We start from the raw sequence: 17,695 nt of genomic DNA, 5'->3' as shown, positions 1-17,695 counted from the left end.
ATGGTAGAAAAGGGCACTCTTCACCCAGTTTCTTCTATTCAGTGGCAGTTGATGAGCTACAACTAGTAATGCAGCAATGGGATAAAAAAAGAGTATCTTACTGTCTGTGAGCATTCTGCTCCAGTCACTGACACATTCATGTCCTTTCCTAAGATGGTGGAGGAAGCACTTCTATCTAGTCTTAGCATTATTTACCACCGTACTTTATTTAAGTCACACTTGTGTGTAATAAGGTTTCTCAGAAACATGACCAATGGATAGCTTTAAAACTCAGTCTTCTAGGACAATACCAAGTTCCAACACTAGGATCCATGTAATGATCCAATGTGCAGAGAAAATTTCTTACAGGACAGTAGAGACCTCTCCATAAAGAGTGAATATTGACTAGTATGGTGACAGAACCACTCACAGAAAATCATCTGTCTGAATGCATCAGGTTGGGAACAATACAGAGATGATGTGAGGCCTACCTAGCCCCTCCTGGGACTCAATGACCCAACATGGACATGGGTTTACCAATGGCCTTCAAGATGTCCCCTATGCAAACTTAGAGTTGATAGCAACTGATTCCTAAGGCAGGCCTTGAACCCTGCATATGGTAGGCAGGGCTCAGCTTTGGTTAGAGCACCTGACACATGACCAATGAAGCATGAAATCTACATGTTCTTCTGGTTGTGTGACCATTTATAGAAGGCAAGCCTGGTCCCACTTTTCCCCTTTCCAGCCCTGCCTTGGCAGTTGCTCACACTGTGGGTACACATATCAGTTTAGGTAGCAGAGGGCCAGGGAGTAGAGCAAGATTATCCTGGAGGCAGACACTCATGAAACTTGCAAAGCTGTCAGGTTCCATATTTGGAAACTCCATAGCCAGTTTCCCCTTTGGTTCTCCTGAGTCCCTTCGGAGAAGTCCCTAGAGTATGGTGTCATTGGACCAGATCTTGGAGGAAAAAGATTGATTTGATTTGGGCTTTCTGTCTTTTTCACATATGGAACTATTCCAACACTGTAACACTGGAAAAGCCTGATGAGACCACTCTATAGAGAGGTCAGACACAGACATCTTTTTGGAGGGGCTTCTGGGCTGTGTGATGATGGTGCATCATGATACCTCTTCCATCACTGCAGGGCATGAGGGGTATATCTGTGGCGTTTCTAAAAAGCGAGAGCCTTTCTTCTACATGTCTTCCTTCTGGGTCTTTGAGTCTGACATAAAGGCCAACTGCAGGAGCAGGATAATATTTACAGCATATTCCCAGTACATCATACACCTGTCTTGTCTCTTTGTTGGTTGTATGCCTTCCATGACTCTAAGACCTGGAAGCAGCTAAGATGCCATCTTAGCTGTAATTTACACTTGGTTCCACCAGCATCTGATGGGCTTGGCCATGACCCAGCCCTTAAAGCCTTCCAATTGTCCTGCTGGAACCCTCTTAGACTCTGGCTCTCCATTTGACTATTTGGTTGGTATTGGGTCCCTCTTCTTCCGCTTGACATAAGATCCAGTAAGACAAGCTCATTTGAAGTTATGTCAAGAATGTGAGGAGTTGGTTTCTGGACTCTCACCAGGCTGGTTGATGGTTACTGATCAGAGGCTATGAAGGTGCTTTGAGTAGGACTTGCTAAATGTGCTAAGATGCCCCTGAGACTCCATAACTATGGTATGGCCCAGATCAGCTTGGAAGAACAGCTCCTACTTACTAGCTTCTGTTTTACTTTTCAATCAGTTTCAGCCTGGCTTCTGCTCCTATCACCACACCAAGGCTCTCAGGAAAAGGCCACCAATGACCCCCCTAGTGATAAGCTTATTACTTTCTCTTTTGCATCCTTAGCTAGCTCCTTGGTTGTGTTTATGTCCTGAGTCACTCACTTGAGTTCAGAGCCCAGGTCTCCTTGTGTCTCACCATGTGACTCTGACAAGCTATCTGATTTTACTCTTTCATAAGGAAATAATGGTTGTACCTGCCTCACAAGATTGTCCTGAAAATCATGAATGACTGTCTATAACAAGGTTACAAACAGGGCTAGGCACAAACTACAAACTCAAAAATACTAGTGAAGGGTTTGTGTTGTCCTAAACTGAAAAGAATGCCAATTGATAGACACAACAGAATGAAGAATTTGAGCTTTTAAAGAACTAAGCCCAAGCTGGGACCTGGCATGGAATGCTGACAGGTAAGCAGCTCAGTGCAGCTTGGACTATATGGGATGCTACTGGGCTTTAGGTGGAGCACAGGACATCCTTCCTACCTGCCTCTAACTCTACTAAACCCCTAAATGATCAAAATGAAGAGCAAAAAAAGCATCTTCAAGAACACTCATTTTATCTAAACCCAGGACACTGTTCAGATCCTAAACATGGTGTCTATTCTAAAATGATGTCTTATGAGGAGTCATGCGCAGCTGGGCTTGGCTTCCCTTGTCCACAGACTTCAATTATGGAGAGGCTAAGTGAAAGCAAGACCATATATTTTGGTTTGAGGAAGGATCAGGGCAGGTTTGAGGTGACAGGAGAGAGGAAAGTCAAAAGGATACAGTGCCAACACAACCTTACTGTTACCAGTGGATAAAAGACGAGATTACTCACAACAAAATGGCTGCATGGTCATGGGTAAACAGCTGCTCTGGAACTTTTTAGTGACTTCTTAGTAAGTATGGGTGTCCCACATTATTGTCCAGCTTATTTTAGATAGTATAAACATTCCTGTCTCACTGGCAGGGTCACATTATTTATTCTTACAAATCCCAGTAATTCAAGCCAGAGAACAAAAAGCAGACCAGAAAATCACTTGAAAGTAATTTTCTAAGGTTAAAGATAACCAGGAACTCTTACCCTAATTCCTGATTCCTGATTCCTCCTCAAACCAAACAAACAAGAAAAAAGAAAGAAAGAAAGAAAGAAAGAAAGAAAGAAAGAAAGAAAGAAAGAAAGAAAGAAAGAAAGAAAGAAAAGTCTTGTATCTGCTTAGCCTCTCCATAATTGAGGTCTATGGACAAGAGAAGCCATTTGGCAACAGGGTTGATTAAGTGGATCACCAGAAAAGTCAGCTAAGTAGAGTGTTTTCTAGCTCAAGAGCAGAAGTTTGGGAAATAATAGGAAGCTATGGAAGTTCTGGAGGTCACAGTGAGGCATTAACCAAATAAGGCACAAGAACAGGAAGCTTGAGTGTCACCCCACCATGGTGATGGCACAGAAGAATTATTGAGGTTGGGAAGTGTGGCTATTAAGTGTCAGCAAGGTCATCAATAAGGAACCTGATTGCCCCGTGTATTTGCAAATGTTGGTAAGGAAGATATGACCTGGTGGTGTGTCCTCCAGCAAAGTAGAAAGTATCTTGAAGACTTGCCCATTGAGCCTTATAATGTCTAAGGAGAAAGGTTAAGATGGCATACACAGGAGGGGAGAATACGGAAGCAGTGAAGACAGGAGGTTGGGAAGTACCCTGCTCATCACCTGGCCCTAAGATGGAGTGTTGGAGAGAAAGAATGATCTATAAATGTTTAGAGAGAGCTGATCATATCATGGCCAAGCAAGGGCCATTTATCAGAGGTGATGGACAGAGACCAGAGAGTGGCAGAACTATTGGTCAGCTCAGGGTGGCTGGCTCTTGTTAGGAGCATCCTGTCTCCTGTTGCTTCTATGGCCTACATGGTCAACAGGCTATGGACTATAGTCGGGTAAAGAATGTTGATTTATTTTTCTCGTTTTGTTCCCTGCCCCGCCCCCGAATGCTTGTGAAATTCTTCTCTCCCCTAAATGCCATAATGATTTATAATCCAATCCTGTCTATTGGTGTCCTAGTGACCACGATGTATCCTCCACATGGTATTCTGTCTATTTTTTAAGGAGCCTGCTGGCTCTGACATTAATTTCCCTTTCTTCTAAGGCACTTTACAGCCTAATCGCCCAGAATAAAATCAGGTAGGTAAGAGCTGAAAACAAACACCACGCCGTGCCATTTGCTGCAGACATTCCTGATTTCCAAGAGGCTTTAGAGCTTGGAATCTCGGGGTTTTAGAATGACAAGATCCTGAAAATATGTTCTCAAACTATTCCCAGAAAAAGAAAGTTAGTGTCCATGAATGAGCAGAGGGCAGCGGCTGAAGCGTGGGCTCAAGAGCCAGACAGACTTGTGGTCAAACAAGCCCAAGGGTCCAATTGGCAGTCAGGGAGTCTAGGGTGAAACTCAGGTCCTGCTTCAGTCTTGCACGCCTTGTCTTTAAATGACGGTAATGTCTGACTCTCAGTGCTGCCAGGGTGACTAAATGAGATGATAATGAAAGGTGCTTCCTGTGCAAGGTTGTCAACAAGTCTCATTACTTTTCAATTGAACTTAATGCTTGGGTTGCTTTGTTTTGTGCATTTCTCCAGGAAAGATGTCAATAAGTTAAGGACACACACACACACACACACACACACACACACACACACACACACACACGCAACAGCAAAATAACAATAGTTCATTTTTTTAAATCACTACAGGCAAGCTCAGAGGGGCTACCTGATACAATGTATGCTATTTTATAGGGGAATGAAGACAATAAAGCAAAAAGCAGGAATGGGCCCCAGAAGCTGTCACCTCCAGGTCCTCACTCCCTTCTTACTGTGTCACCTTTCTGCTACCTGTTTGCAGCTGCTGCTGTGACAGTCCTAATTTCAGTGGTTGTCTCTCCTACACGACACATACATTCGAAGGCATAGACATGCATCCTCTCACATACATTGATATGCTTCATGCAGATTAGCTTTGAGTAGAATGAAAATATGCTATTGATGTCATAGCAAGCTTAGGATTTATAGTTAATTGGGAATATGCCCAAACTGCCATTTAGTAAAAGCATGTTTTATGCTAACTGATCTGAATTATACAGGAAAAAAAAATACCTTTTATCTAATACTCAGCTCTTCTACTCTTAATATTGTGAATACAGATACATTCCTGGCAAAGAAAGCCAAGAAGCAATTCAGCTTAATCCCTACAAGGCACACTCATGAGCAGACATTCCTTAAAATGGACTGTCCTTAAAACTAGCTCTTCCCTGTTTTACCTTTTACCACTGAAAGCAAGTTGGAATTTTGCTTGCACTGCTTTACCCACGGAGTTGAGATAGGCTGAGGATGAAAACGGAAGAGAAGAAACTGAAGCATGGATGACGTGGCATACTTACTGCTGCACACGGGCATCTGGCACGGTCTCACGAGGGGAAGCCCCGGCAGGTCCCTGCACAGCATCTCAGCTAGGGGGACTCTTCGGCCTTTGGCAGTCAGTTTTTGACATACCTGCTTTCTTCTCTGGAATCCAACCCCGCAGGTGACAGAGCACTGCAATTAGAGTAGCTAGTTAGAACATGCACAGGCCAGCCTGCAGGGGGCAGCACAGGCCAGCCTGCAGGGGGCAGCACAGTTCCCAAGGACAATTTTCACTATACAGCTTCTCATCTCAATTTCTCTGCCTTCCCTTTCTTTATTTTCTTTCTTTTTTCAGTCCTTTCTGAGATTAGCAAGTAACTGACAGTAATATATTGTAGAATTTATGATCTCACTTCTGATGTGATAAGTGATGCTTACTTTATTTTTGTGTGGTGTGTGTGTGTGTGTGTGTGTGTGTGTGTGTGTGTGTGGTGTACAGGCATGAATGTGTGTGAGCATGCAAGTGGGTATGCACATGCTTGTGGAGTTTGGAGGTCAAGTGTGTTTCACTGCCACTCCCCATCTTATTTTTTGAAACACTGTTTCTCACTGAGCCCAGAATTCACCAACTGGCTAGGCAGTTTGGCTGCAAGCCCTGGAGATACAGTTGCCTCTCTCTGCCTCCTCCATGCTTGGGTTACAAATGTACACCATCACATCTGGCTCTTTTGTAGGTTCTGGAGATCTGATCTAGGTCTTTATGTTTGCATGGCAGATCCTTTATCTCCTGAGCCCTCCTCAGCCCTCTAATACACTTTTCACTGTATGATAAGGTAAAACAAGAATAAATGGAGAGTGAAAAATGGATATGTAAAATCAATATCACTGCAGTTCTGTTCATAGTGGCTATAAAAATTAAGTAGTTAACAATACATTTAACCAAGAAGTAAAAGATTGGTATGATGAAAATTATAAAACATTGATGGAAATCATTGAGATAGATACACAAAAACCAGAAAGAGAACCCATGATCACAGATCAGAAGAATGAAACTTGTAGAATATGTACATCACCCCAAGATATCAGCATACCTGAAGCCTCTCCTTTAGAATGCTAACCTAATGCCACCACTTTCAAAATGTCTTCACAGGACTGTGAAAAATCCTAAAGTTTGTAATAAATAAGTAAATAAATAAATAAATATGATAATAGTCAAATCAATCTTGAGAAAATGGAAGGGAAGAGGCCCTGTAGTACCCAGCCCAGCTTCACTATAAACCACAAAGCTCTGTTAGTCAAAGCAGGACAAAATTAATATAAAAATAAACATCTTAAAGTAAGGGTGCAGAATAGAACTAAGTCCATGTATCTGCAACCAACTGATTTTCAGTAAAGGTGCTGAGAACATGCACTAGAAAAACAATGGTTTTTTCAGAAAGTGCTGCCAGGGAACAGGCCATCTGCATACAGAGGAATGCACAGTAGATCCCGACTTCTCACCAGCTCCAAAGATATCCAACTCAAAACAGAGGAAAGAGAAAAACCTAAGACCTGAAAGCAAACAGAGAGGACAGAGAGAACACACATGTCTGTGCATCGGAGTAGACAAGAACTTTTGGATGTGCACCTAAGGGTATAGGAAGCAGCATTATAGTCGAATGGAACATCATCAAGCTAAGAAGATACTGCACCACAAAGAAAAGGAAATGGTTTTCAGAACCAAAGATGACCCACAAAAGGAGAGAAAAAGTTTACATCCTATGTCTTTGAGAAGAGGGTGTCACTCAGAACATATGTGTGATTCATAAATCTCAGTAAGCAAATTCCAAGTAGTACCATTAATAAAAGGGAAATTCACCTAAATAGACACTTTTTAAAGAGAAGACATTCAAATGACCAAGGGGCATGTGAATGATTTTCACTATACCACAATGAGATATTACCTTACTCCTGTAGGACAAACTTTCATCAAAAAGGCAAAATGTAACAAGTGCTGGTGAGGGTGTGGAGAAAAGGGACTCTGCCATTCCATTGGTCCACAGGTATGTAAATTAACGTACCCATTACGGGAAACAGTATGGAATTTTCTCCAAAAAATTAAAATAGAACTAGCACATGTCCGGGCAATCCCACCAGTGGATATTTATCCAGAGGAAATGAAATCAGTATGTTGAAAAGGAATCTGCCTTCCCACGTGTGTGCAGTTCACAGAAGCTGAAAGATGAAGAGCATCAGCAATAAATGGATAAAGAGACTATGGCGCATTTATATCATGGAATACATATTCTGACACAGGAACAGAACCCTGTCATCTGTGACAACATGGATGGAAACTGGAGGTCATTATGTTAGGCAAAATGAACACAAAATGAATTCTGTTGTAGCACAGAATTACAAATGCCAATATATGAATTCTGTAGCGTGGGGAGTCAGGGCAGGGACAAGAAGTTCTAGCGTGCTATCATCCCATAGGATGACTACACATAGCAATCATGGACTGTACATTTGATAAAATTAGAAGGAGGGTTTTTTTTTTTTGGTTTTGCCTGAAAGAAATGATATACATTTGAGGAGATAGACAGGTTTACCCTGCCTTAAACAATCCTCCCCTAACCCAACACACACTGCAGATTTTCTATGTTGGTGAGCAAAATAAAATGGGGGAAAATGTATTGTTGGATATAATTTGAAAGTCTTCTAAGATCCATATGTACAGACTTGGTGCTAATGGGAAGAGCTGTACCTTAGAGGGGTGGGAGCTGAAGGAATCCTTAGGTCCCTGGGAGTACACCCTTAAAAGAGATGCACAGATCCCTCTTCTCTATGCCTCCAGCTCCAGCTCTTACCAAGTCTGTCCACCACACTCTCCAGAGGTTAATGAAGCCAGCCCCAGTGCCTTAAGTTTCCTAAAATCTGAGCTCCATAAATCTTTTCACAAGTTAATTGCTATATTGCTATGTTAACGCAAAGCTGACCAATACAGAAAGATTCCATTCAAGAATGACCCAAACTTCTATTCACAAAATAACGTTGATATTCAGTGATCACCTCAGGTACATGCCATTTTAATCTAAGGCATTCATGCAGCTTTATTAAGTGCATTAGGGGAAAACTGAAAAAAGAAGCTGTTGAAGGTTTGGTATTTTTTAAAACCATAACTAATTTCAAAAGGAATACTCTGAAGTTACTATAGAAGATTAAAGAAACATGAAGCCTGGATAGCTATTCTAATGGCATTTTTTTTTAACTTGAAATAACTAGGGCCTTCTGCTAAGCAAGGCAAGAAAGTAAGCCTACTTTGATTACAACACCACTTCCTCCCAAATTCCCAGTTTGTCCATTTTGTCAAGCAGGCGGTATCAGGACTTCTGGTATTTACATTCTGCTTCGCTCTGTCAATTGCTGCTTTCTTAGTTTTAATTTTATACTTAAATGTTTCAACACTTATTTCCTTAAAATGAGACAACACAAGGTGACTGAATTCCTAGGGTCTGTGATTTGAGTCAACCTTACAACATTTTGGTCCTCTGGGTTCATCAAGAAGGCACATCAGACAGTTCTCTGACCGACTCTTGTTGCCTGTGCACATGAAGAGCAGCCATAATGGAATGTCTACTCTGACAGGCTTTCCATCCCTCAGATCCTGCTCCCTTTTCTCCTTGCATTAAATATTCATGGAAAACAAGGGGCTCTCCTTGTTCTGCTTCCCTCTTCTGCTCTTAGACCTTTGGGCTCTTTAGTTATGATAACACCCAGGTAGGCTGTCTTCCAGGTTGTATTTTCTTAGCATATAATAATAATCCATGATTTGCTCATGAACTTTTATGAAAGGAGGCCAGGGGTTCCTATTTATTCTCAATATTGAAAGTTCCTTTAACAAATGCCAGAGAGGCAGTGTGCTTGCATGCCCCCACAGCCATCAGTGCTTTTAGAAACAGTGTCCATGGAGCTTGGTGGTTACTTTTTCAATCATTTCACCACATCTATTCTAGCACATGTACTATCTCTCTGATCACAACTTCTTATTTTGTTGTTATTGCTTGTGAAGCAATCTTTGCTTGTGTTATTTTCCTACATGTTGTACAGTTTTTATTATGTATAATTATCATTACACATACACATATGCACACATGTACACACACACACACACACACACACACACATAATTTATGGCCGATTACTCCAAAGTGTCTCTGTGCACACTGTGAGTCTCTATATTAGTTCCCATCTACTGTCAGAAGAAGCATCCCTAATAAGAGTTGAGGGAGGCACTGATCTGTGAATATAACAATATGTCATTTTATGTTTCTTTAGCAGAATAACAGTAGTAGGTTTTTCACTAAGGCCCATGCCTATTTATTCTGTTTCTTAGCCACTTTAGTAGTAACAAGCATTAGCTCCATCTCATGGACTGGGCCTTAAACCTAAACAAAAAGTGTTTGGTTATTCTCACAAGGTTTGTCCGACTATTTGTACCACTATGCCTTGCCGGCAGGTCTCTGGTGTAAGTCACAGGGCTTGTAGCTGGATGATATCAATCACTGTTCTTCTTTAGTAGCATACAAAGTACCTTCCAGCATCATAAATGCTAGCCAGTCAGGGTGAAGCTTCTAGCTGGGTACCAGCTCAATTTATCCATGTTCAATGACATAACTAAGTTTATCTTTAGCAGTAGGATTATCATGAGGTTATGGAGGGTAACCAATAGCCTTGGCAATAGCCAGTGATGCTTGGGGAGGGGTCTTTGAGATCCCTTTGGCACTGGAGTTTTTATGTGGTGATGTATGATCTCTGATAGCATATACAAAACAAACTCCATGGATTTTGTGAACTTTTTATTTTGTGTTGTTGTTGTTGTTGTCGTTTTGATTTTTGTTTTTGTTTTGGAGGAGAGAGAGAGGGAGAGGGAGAGAGAGAGAGAGAGAGAGAGAGAGAGAGAGAGAGAGAGAGAGAGAGAGAGAGAACATGAAGTTAGGGAGAAGGTAGGATCTGGGAAGGGAAGGAGCAGGAAATAATACAATCAATGCACTGTATAAAATACTTTAAGTAAAAAAAATAAGTTAACAAGCATTTTCAAAATAGGTTTTATTTTTGTTCTTGGCTCCTCCTTGTCTGTTTCTGTCATCTTTCCATCTCGTTCTATTCTCTTCTAATCACCATAAAGTTCCAGACCTCACTTTTAAGCCATTTTCCCCTGGATCTAAAGATGGTGATGTCTTTGGTAATACAGAACCTGCTTGTCCTTCTCTCTGGGGAATACCTTATCCAGTGGCTTGTGTGACTCTGCTTGGGATGGTTCCCTGCACCTTGAATCTTCCTACTTCCAATCTTCATGGTTGTATTAATGCACACACTCATGCCACTGCTTTGAAAGCATCCATCTGCAGATGGACAGAACAAATGTAGAGGATGAGCTAATACACTCTCCATGGCTTGTCATCAAGACCCTATCATCAAATCATTTATTTCCTTTACTCACTACTCCGTTTAGGTTGACAGCATTTGATTGATTGCTGGGACTAGGAAAGGAGGTTTTAAATTACATAATGCTGTAATAATTCAACTATTGGTGCCTCCATTTCTCCCTTCACACCATCTCATCTTTGGCATCCTTCCTCCACAAGGAAGTATATAAATGTGGTCTCTCCTCCAGTTCTTTCTTCTCCACAGTTCTTCAGAGACAATCCCAACTCCCATGGTTAACACATGGTCCTTAATCCACTATCTCTGTAATTAAAGAACTCTGAACAGTACTTCAAGATTGACCACACTTAGTCCTGTGGAAATCTTATCCCTCTTGGTACCCAAGGAAATATTTGTCATCACTTAACTTTCCTTCTCACTTTGACCCATATTTTTATGGTGTCTGGCAGGTGTGTTTTCTAAACTTATAGTTTGGAATTGCAGCCATTTCACTGTTCATCGACGACAGAGTTTCTATCTTATTCTCCTTCTGGCTTGTTGATTTTGTATTTCAAAGAGGAGTGATTTTTTAAAAATGCCATTACTGTCATGCTTAAAGAAAATATGCACCTAAAACTTCCATATAATAAATGTAAACATCAACTTTTTCTTAATTACCATTGAACCAATTTTGTTCACATAACATGGTAATAAAACAACTATCAAACTTTTTTTCATGAGACATCTCTAATGATGGGGTATGTTTGATGTTCCTCCCAACCCACTTTTGTATGGCAGGATCATTCGTAATTCCCTTTATTGGATAGAAGACTTACAGAATGTTCAGAACTGTAGGAGAGGTGACATATTTTGGGCCCTTAATTATCACAGATAAGGCCTCAACTTTGTAATGAAACATCGATGATTTCACTGAAGATGTTTGGCAGATTCCCCAGGAAGACCTTTTAGTAATAACATGCCCTAAATTCCTGCATTTCTGCAAATGTTTGTCTAAGGTCTTTCAACTTGAAGTTCAGTTGAGCAGGGTATAAAATTGTTCACACACATTAATCTTAATTATGCTACTCTTTTGTTTTCCAGTACAGAGTAGTATTGCTGAGATATCTGATGCTAGTACAGTCTTCTTTCTCTAATAAGCAACTTGATCCTCTTGTCCAGGTGCAAAGAACCACATATCATTTTTTATTTTTAAAGTGGAGTTATTTTAGTAAGATCTGTCTTAATAATGATTATTTCCAGATTTTGTCATTATACCTAGGTTATCCAGGTAGGGAGTATTTCTTCAATTTGGCAATTTAAGCCTTTTATTCTGCTCTATCCTATCATTAGGTGACTTTTCTTAGGTGGTGACTTATAGTCATTAGATTATTTTCATTTACTTTTCATATTTATCATTTTTATTTCTGCTTGATTCTTTGCACATATTGTTAATTATATTATCTATGTCTAGTCATACCTAAGTTCCTTCTAGTTAAGTATAAATGTTGAAAGAAACTCACCCTTAGTTTTCTAATTCTTTCTTGAAGCCTATTTGCTATATTTTTACACTACTTTATTTCTATTTATCTCCCTCATTAGATTTTATATTTTAATTTATTTTGGTAGTTTTCTTAGTTTCTTTCATCTCCTTTTGTATCATTAAGTTATATTTTCATATGATTCAAGGACAAAAATTTTATTATGCTGGTGTGCTAATCCTATTGCCTTTTAGTGGTCCTTGCAGCCTTGGTTTGCTGATGCTCCCATATACATCAATAGTTAGCCCTCTGTGCTTTTAGAGTATAAGGCAGTAGAGTATTTCAGAATGTTTATTATCTTCATGGTGAGGACTCCTTCTGGCCTCTGGTGTTAAAATGTAGTCCATAATTTAGCCACAGTTTTGAGGTTCTTTTCTCTAGATGTTCCCAAGGAAATGAACATTCACTTTTCCTTAATCCCATCATCCTCCTTCCAGACGTGTGTTTCTAGTACATTATCTGAAGGTCCGTGTGGTCATTCTTCATTCACACACTTCTGTTGGGTTCATTGGCCTCCTCCACTCACTCTACTCATGGTTATAATTAGAGTAGGATCATTTCTTTGGCTGGGTACATGTTGTTAGTTTCCATGCTCAGTGGCTCTTGGTCCTACATCTCTTCCCTGTCACTACCTGGTGGCTGGATTTGTAGTGTCTGCTATTTAGTTTGGTTTGGCCTTTGCCCCTTATGTGGCTTATGTGCAAATCACCTCTGTTCTCTTCCTTTTGTAATTCTAATTGTTTTATTTTTATTTCATGTTCTTTTTTTTTTAATGAGGGATTAGAGGATATTAAAGATCAGTGCTGCTACCATAAACTTTATTCTTTAGAAGCCTATTAATTACTTTAAAGGAACTGTTGAAAATATACATTTAGACACCTTGGGACCCATCATCTATGGCTGAAACTACCACTTATAGGTTGATGATTCCTACATTCACAACTTTGGCACAAATCCCTCCTAGGTTGCAATTATTTTCAAGACCTTTAAGGACCCTTAAGCTGTTTGTGTTTCAAAATGAAGTCTATTTTCTCTCACTTTTATATCACCTTCTGAGTCTTTTCTTTCTCTAGCTAACTTCAAGATCAGTGTCACACCATCCATTAGCTCCCCTAGGACAGAAATATAGAACTTCTCTCCTTTTTGCTCATTCACTGTCAAGTTAATGATCAAATGTGTCAATCATGTTTCCCAAGACTCTTTCAAAACTGTACTTAAAATCTTTCATTAATTTGTTGAGAATTTCATTCAATGTATTTTAACCACGTGCACACCCAAATCCTCTCATTAACTTCTCCCAGTCTAAAACTGTCACTTCATATTTTACTTGACATTACTGTGGCGTTTCCATAGGCATTTCCAGTTATACTAGCTTTAAGTGTAGTCAAACTGTACACAGAATTATCTATTCACACAGAAGCGAATCATTCCTTATTAACAAGAAAGCCACTGGCTACTCTTCTCTATGCTAACAGCTTCACTATTTCCTAGTTGTCCAGATACAATCTCTAGCTTCTATAGCTTCTCTATCTCCCATGTCTTCTTGCTCTAACACATGATCCAAGTTGCCACATTATATTTTAGCTTCTGAATATTCAAATACTTCTGCCAAACTTTTGAGGACCACTGGGATACATATGAAGAATCTAAATCCTTTCCTGTTGATCACAGCCTTGACTTTCCATCTCACTTCCCATCACTTCTTTAATGCATTCAGTTCTCAAGCTCCATGAGACTCGTGATCTTGAAAGTGTCACACACTATCTACAATACCCTTTGGTCTCATTTCCACAGAGTTGTCCTCATTTCCTCACATTAAATATTAAAGCCACACCTACATACTTTCCTAGGACTGAAGTAGGAAGAAAGGTTTCTCCATTACCATAGTTATATACATATGATAACTACATTGGGCCCCCTACATGACTATGAGCAGTATTTCATCTATGTGCCTTCTTAGAGTGAGTTCACTTAAGACTGTGTTCTTGCTTGTTTCTCATTCTTGGTGCTTTGAGTGATCAGTACAACAGCATTCAGTAAATGTCTGTTGTTTGAGGGACCAAACATGTATAGCTATGTAAATGAAACTATTCAATTTAAAATGAGCAATTATAAGCTAATACTTATCACAGTATAAGATAGTTAACAGATGTGGATCAAGGCTAATATATCTGAGGAATAACACAGATAGAATGATCTGAATACAGATACCATGTATTTCCTTAGCTCTACCAAATACCAATTATAAAGGTAAAGATTAAAAATGTAAAGGAGAAACTCAACCAAGTTTCTTAGTCTTTGTAATAAAGAATCAAGAAGTCTGGAGCAGGGTGAGATACTGCTCCGTGGTTAAGAGTGCATAGTGCTCTTGTTGAGAGCACACATTCCATTCTCACTGATGCCTGTAACTCCAATCCAGGGATATATGACATCTCTGGCTTCATACATACCTGCACGCACATACCTGTGCACGTGCATGTACACACACACACACACACACACACACACACACACACACACACACCCCACATACACTTAAATTGCTTTTAAATCTTTGAAAATTTTTGAAATAATAAAAGAATTCAGAAATTGAAACTTCTTGAGGTCAAGACTATTTTAAGTATGAGCTAAAGGTTTTTACCATAAGATTGCATATATATACATATGACTGTGAAAGAAATATGAACACACACACACACACACACACACACACAGAGAGAGGGGGGGGGCAAGTGACTGAGAAAGAGCAAGTGAATACCTCTCATGCACTTACCAGGTTCACAAACAGCTTCTGAATGGCCATGCCTTGGCTTTGTGCCAGCTTCTCACTAGCGCTGGTCTGAGCTCTTCACGAAATATTTAGCAGCTCAAACAAAGAAGGAGCAGAGCAGGAGATGCTGTGTATGGCCCTTACCTTCGACCAGTCTCCAGCAGCCAGCTGTGGTGGGCAGTCTGTTCTGGCACAGGACTTATGAGAAGATGCCTTGGGTCCTTGGCACAGCTCATCCGACAAATTCAAAAAGCTGCCGTCAGTTAGCAGCTGTCGACAGGTGACTCTCCGGTTCTGAGTTCCCCCACCACATGTCCTGGAACACTAAGAGACAGTGAAGCAGGGGGCTTACTTTCTGTTAATGCAAAGCAGGGCCACCACGATCATCACAGGCAGAATGGGCCCTGGTTTGCCAGGCTGCTGTACCTGCTGCCACTCTTCGATATGCCAGCTGGGAGGGCAATCAAACTGATTGCAGGCTCGTAAGGCGTGAGGCTTTTCCTCTCTGCATTCCTCCGGAGGGGCTGGAGAATCCTCAGGATGTAGGCAGTATACATCTCGTGTCTGGATCCCAACACCACAAGTAGCTGAACAGGCTCCCCAAGAGCCCATGTGCCATCTGTATCAAAAGCCAAGTGGAGAAAAAGGCAAAAGCAACTGAGGAATGGTGAACCTGCCAACAAGGAAAAACACAGCAAACACGAACGATCTCAATCATCTCACTGGACTCTCGGCCAGTGGTTCTCAACCTGTGGGTCACGACCCCCCAGGGATTCCCCTATCAGCTATTTACATTACGATTCATAATAATACCAAAATTACAGCTGTGAAGCAACAACGAAATAAGTTTTTGGTTGGGGGTGGGAGGCTGCCACCATACCACGAGGAACTTCATTAAAGGATCGCAGCAGTGGGAAGGCTAAGAGCCACTGCTCTCGACCTTACTACTGTGTTAGCTTCCAAACTGTGGTGTCTCCATGAATATATGTGACTAACACAGAGAAACATGGCATTTAAAGGGAAGGTATGCCAGGGAAGTGGTTAAAGACCTCACTTGTTTGGTGCGACCCTGAGTGACAGGGAGTAAATTGCTTTCCCCACCCTGCCCTGACACCATCCATCAAAACTAAAATCTTGACTTGGTTTTGAGTCTCACGGCAAAGATGATTTACAGAGGCACCAAAGGAGGTTTTTTAAATGCTTACAAAGGCATTTCAGGAAGTCTTCAGGGCACCTGGATTCATTATTTGTAATATCCTTGAGAAAATTCCTTTACGTTAGGGTCGGATTTACAGCACATATATAATGTGATTCCTTTCTAATAAGGAAAATCAAGTTTCCTAGGGAAACAGCTGGAAAAATGAAAACCAGAGCAGCAGCATTTGATTCCTATTTCCAAGTTACTTCAGTGAACATCCCTGCAGCATCCCCACCCAAAGCTTACACGCCCCATTTCCTGAAGTGCTGGAAAATACCATTTTTAAAAATCTTTGCCTCATCTTAATAGAAAGATGTTGGACATTATTGTGGATATTTGATTTTTAGGGAACATTAATTCTTAACTAGTTACCACAGAGATACGTCAAGAGCGAGAAATTTTAAAATGCTCCAAACATATCGTAAAATGATGCTCCTCTAGGGTGTTTTGCAATGCAAAAAAGAAAAATAATAAATTTCACAAAACAAAATAAGATCATAAAGCTTTAAGCACTGAGGGACAAGCCTGCTCTCCGTTCAATGCAGCATCATCATTGGTCATTAAATGCTGAAGTGAACATATAGTAATTACACACAGTAGATGTGTGAGTAATTGTAGTGGACCAAAAACCTCTCATGTGTCAGAGCAGCACACAACCACCAAGCTCTGAGTAACAGTATTGCTGTTTTATTTTGTTTTGTTTCTGATGTTTATTATATTCACTCATCATATAGGTGTTCATTATCAGAGGAGAACAAGCTTACTCAAAAAACACTTAAAAGTAATTTTTAATTTTCTCATTTCTAATTTTCTTTTTTAACTTATATTATGATGAGAAAAGTTACATGATTTCAATTTATCTGAATTTGTTGACATTTAAAAACATATTTTAATAAATAGAATTAAATCACATTCTTGTTTCCTTTTTGTACCCCTACTCCTCCCAGAGACCCCTCTTCAATACCCACAATATATTTTTTGTCATATTCTTTAAAATTTATAAAATATTATAACAATAAAAATAAGTATTATAAAAGTTGTTTGATATAAAACAATAATCAATTTAACAGTCTTATGTACAGGCTCATCTACAGCAATAGTGAAAAGACACTTTTCTCAATATAAATTTTAAATAACTCCAAACATATTAACTATAAATTTCAAAATAATTCATCACTACTAGTATTTTCTTAAATTAACATAAATAGATAAAGTCTTTTTTTTGTTTGTTTTGTATTTAGTAGAGTTTAAAATCTTGGCTCTTACTGTGGTACAAGCCCAAAATAAGAATAATTTTTAGACATTGGATTTCATTTTCATAAGGCTGTACTTCAAAGACCCGCACATCACCAAAGATTTTACCTCTATCATAGCTAAGCTAAGAGTTGATAGTTCTGCTGCACCAAGAAATGAATTGTAGGCACAATATTTGGATACAGACTTCCTGCTATGGTCAAAGCTATTTGATTTGAATGATTGTCTTCATTCTCAGCCCACAGAGAACAGGTTACATTCATTTAAGAAATGGTGTATGTATTAAGATGCTCTATCCATAAAGTCATTCACCAACTGTTCCAATGAACAATAGTTCTGCTTGGAGGGTGGCACAGAAATTAGGTGAGGGTAAGAATTTGGTTCATTAGCTGTGATAATTT

At 39.9% G+C, this 17,695-nt stretch overlaps 1 protein-coding gene across 1 annotated transcript in view; it reads right to left on the bottom strand.

Annotated features, from left to right (window-relative positions):
• The window catches only part of Adamtsl3 (ADAMTS like 3), a 294,408-nt gene that overhangs the window by 44,540 nt on the left and 232,173 nt on the right, over positions 1-17,695 (bottom strand). The window contains exons 18-20 of the mRNA XM_031384883.1: positions 15,269-15,461; positions 14,987-15,166; positions 5,170-5,323 (exon numbers count right to left, since the gene is read on the bottom strand). Coding sequence (XP_031240743.1) covers positions 5,170-5,323; positions 14,987-15,166; positions 15,269-15,461 — 527 coding nt within the window. The remainder of the gene's footprint in view (positions 1-5,169; positions 5,324-14,986; positions 15,167-15,268; positions 15,462-17,695) is intronic.

This window comes from Mastomys coucha, unplaced genomic scaffold (genome assembly GCF_008632895.1).
Source record: "Mastomys coucha isolate ucsf_1 unplaced genomic scaffold, UCSF_Mcou_1 pScaffold21, whole genome shotgun sequence".
Lineage (NCBI taxonomy): Eukaryota > Metazoa > Chordata > Mammalia > Rodentia > Muridae > Mastomys > Mastomys coucha.
This window is presented reverse-complemented; position numbering and strand designations above follow the sequence as displayed.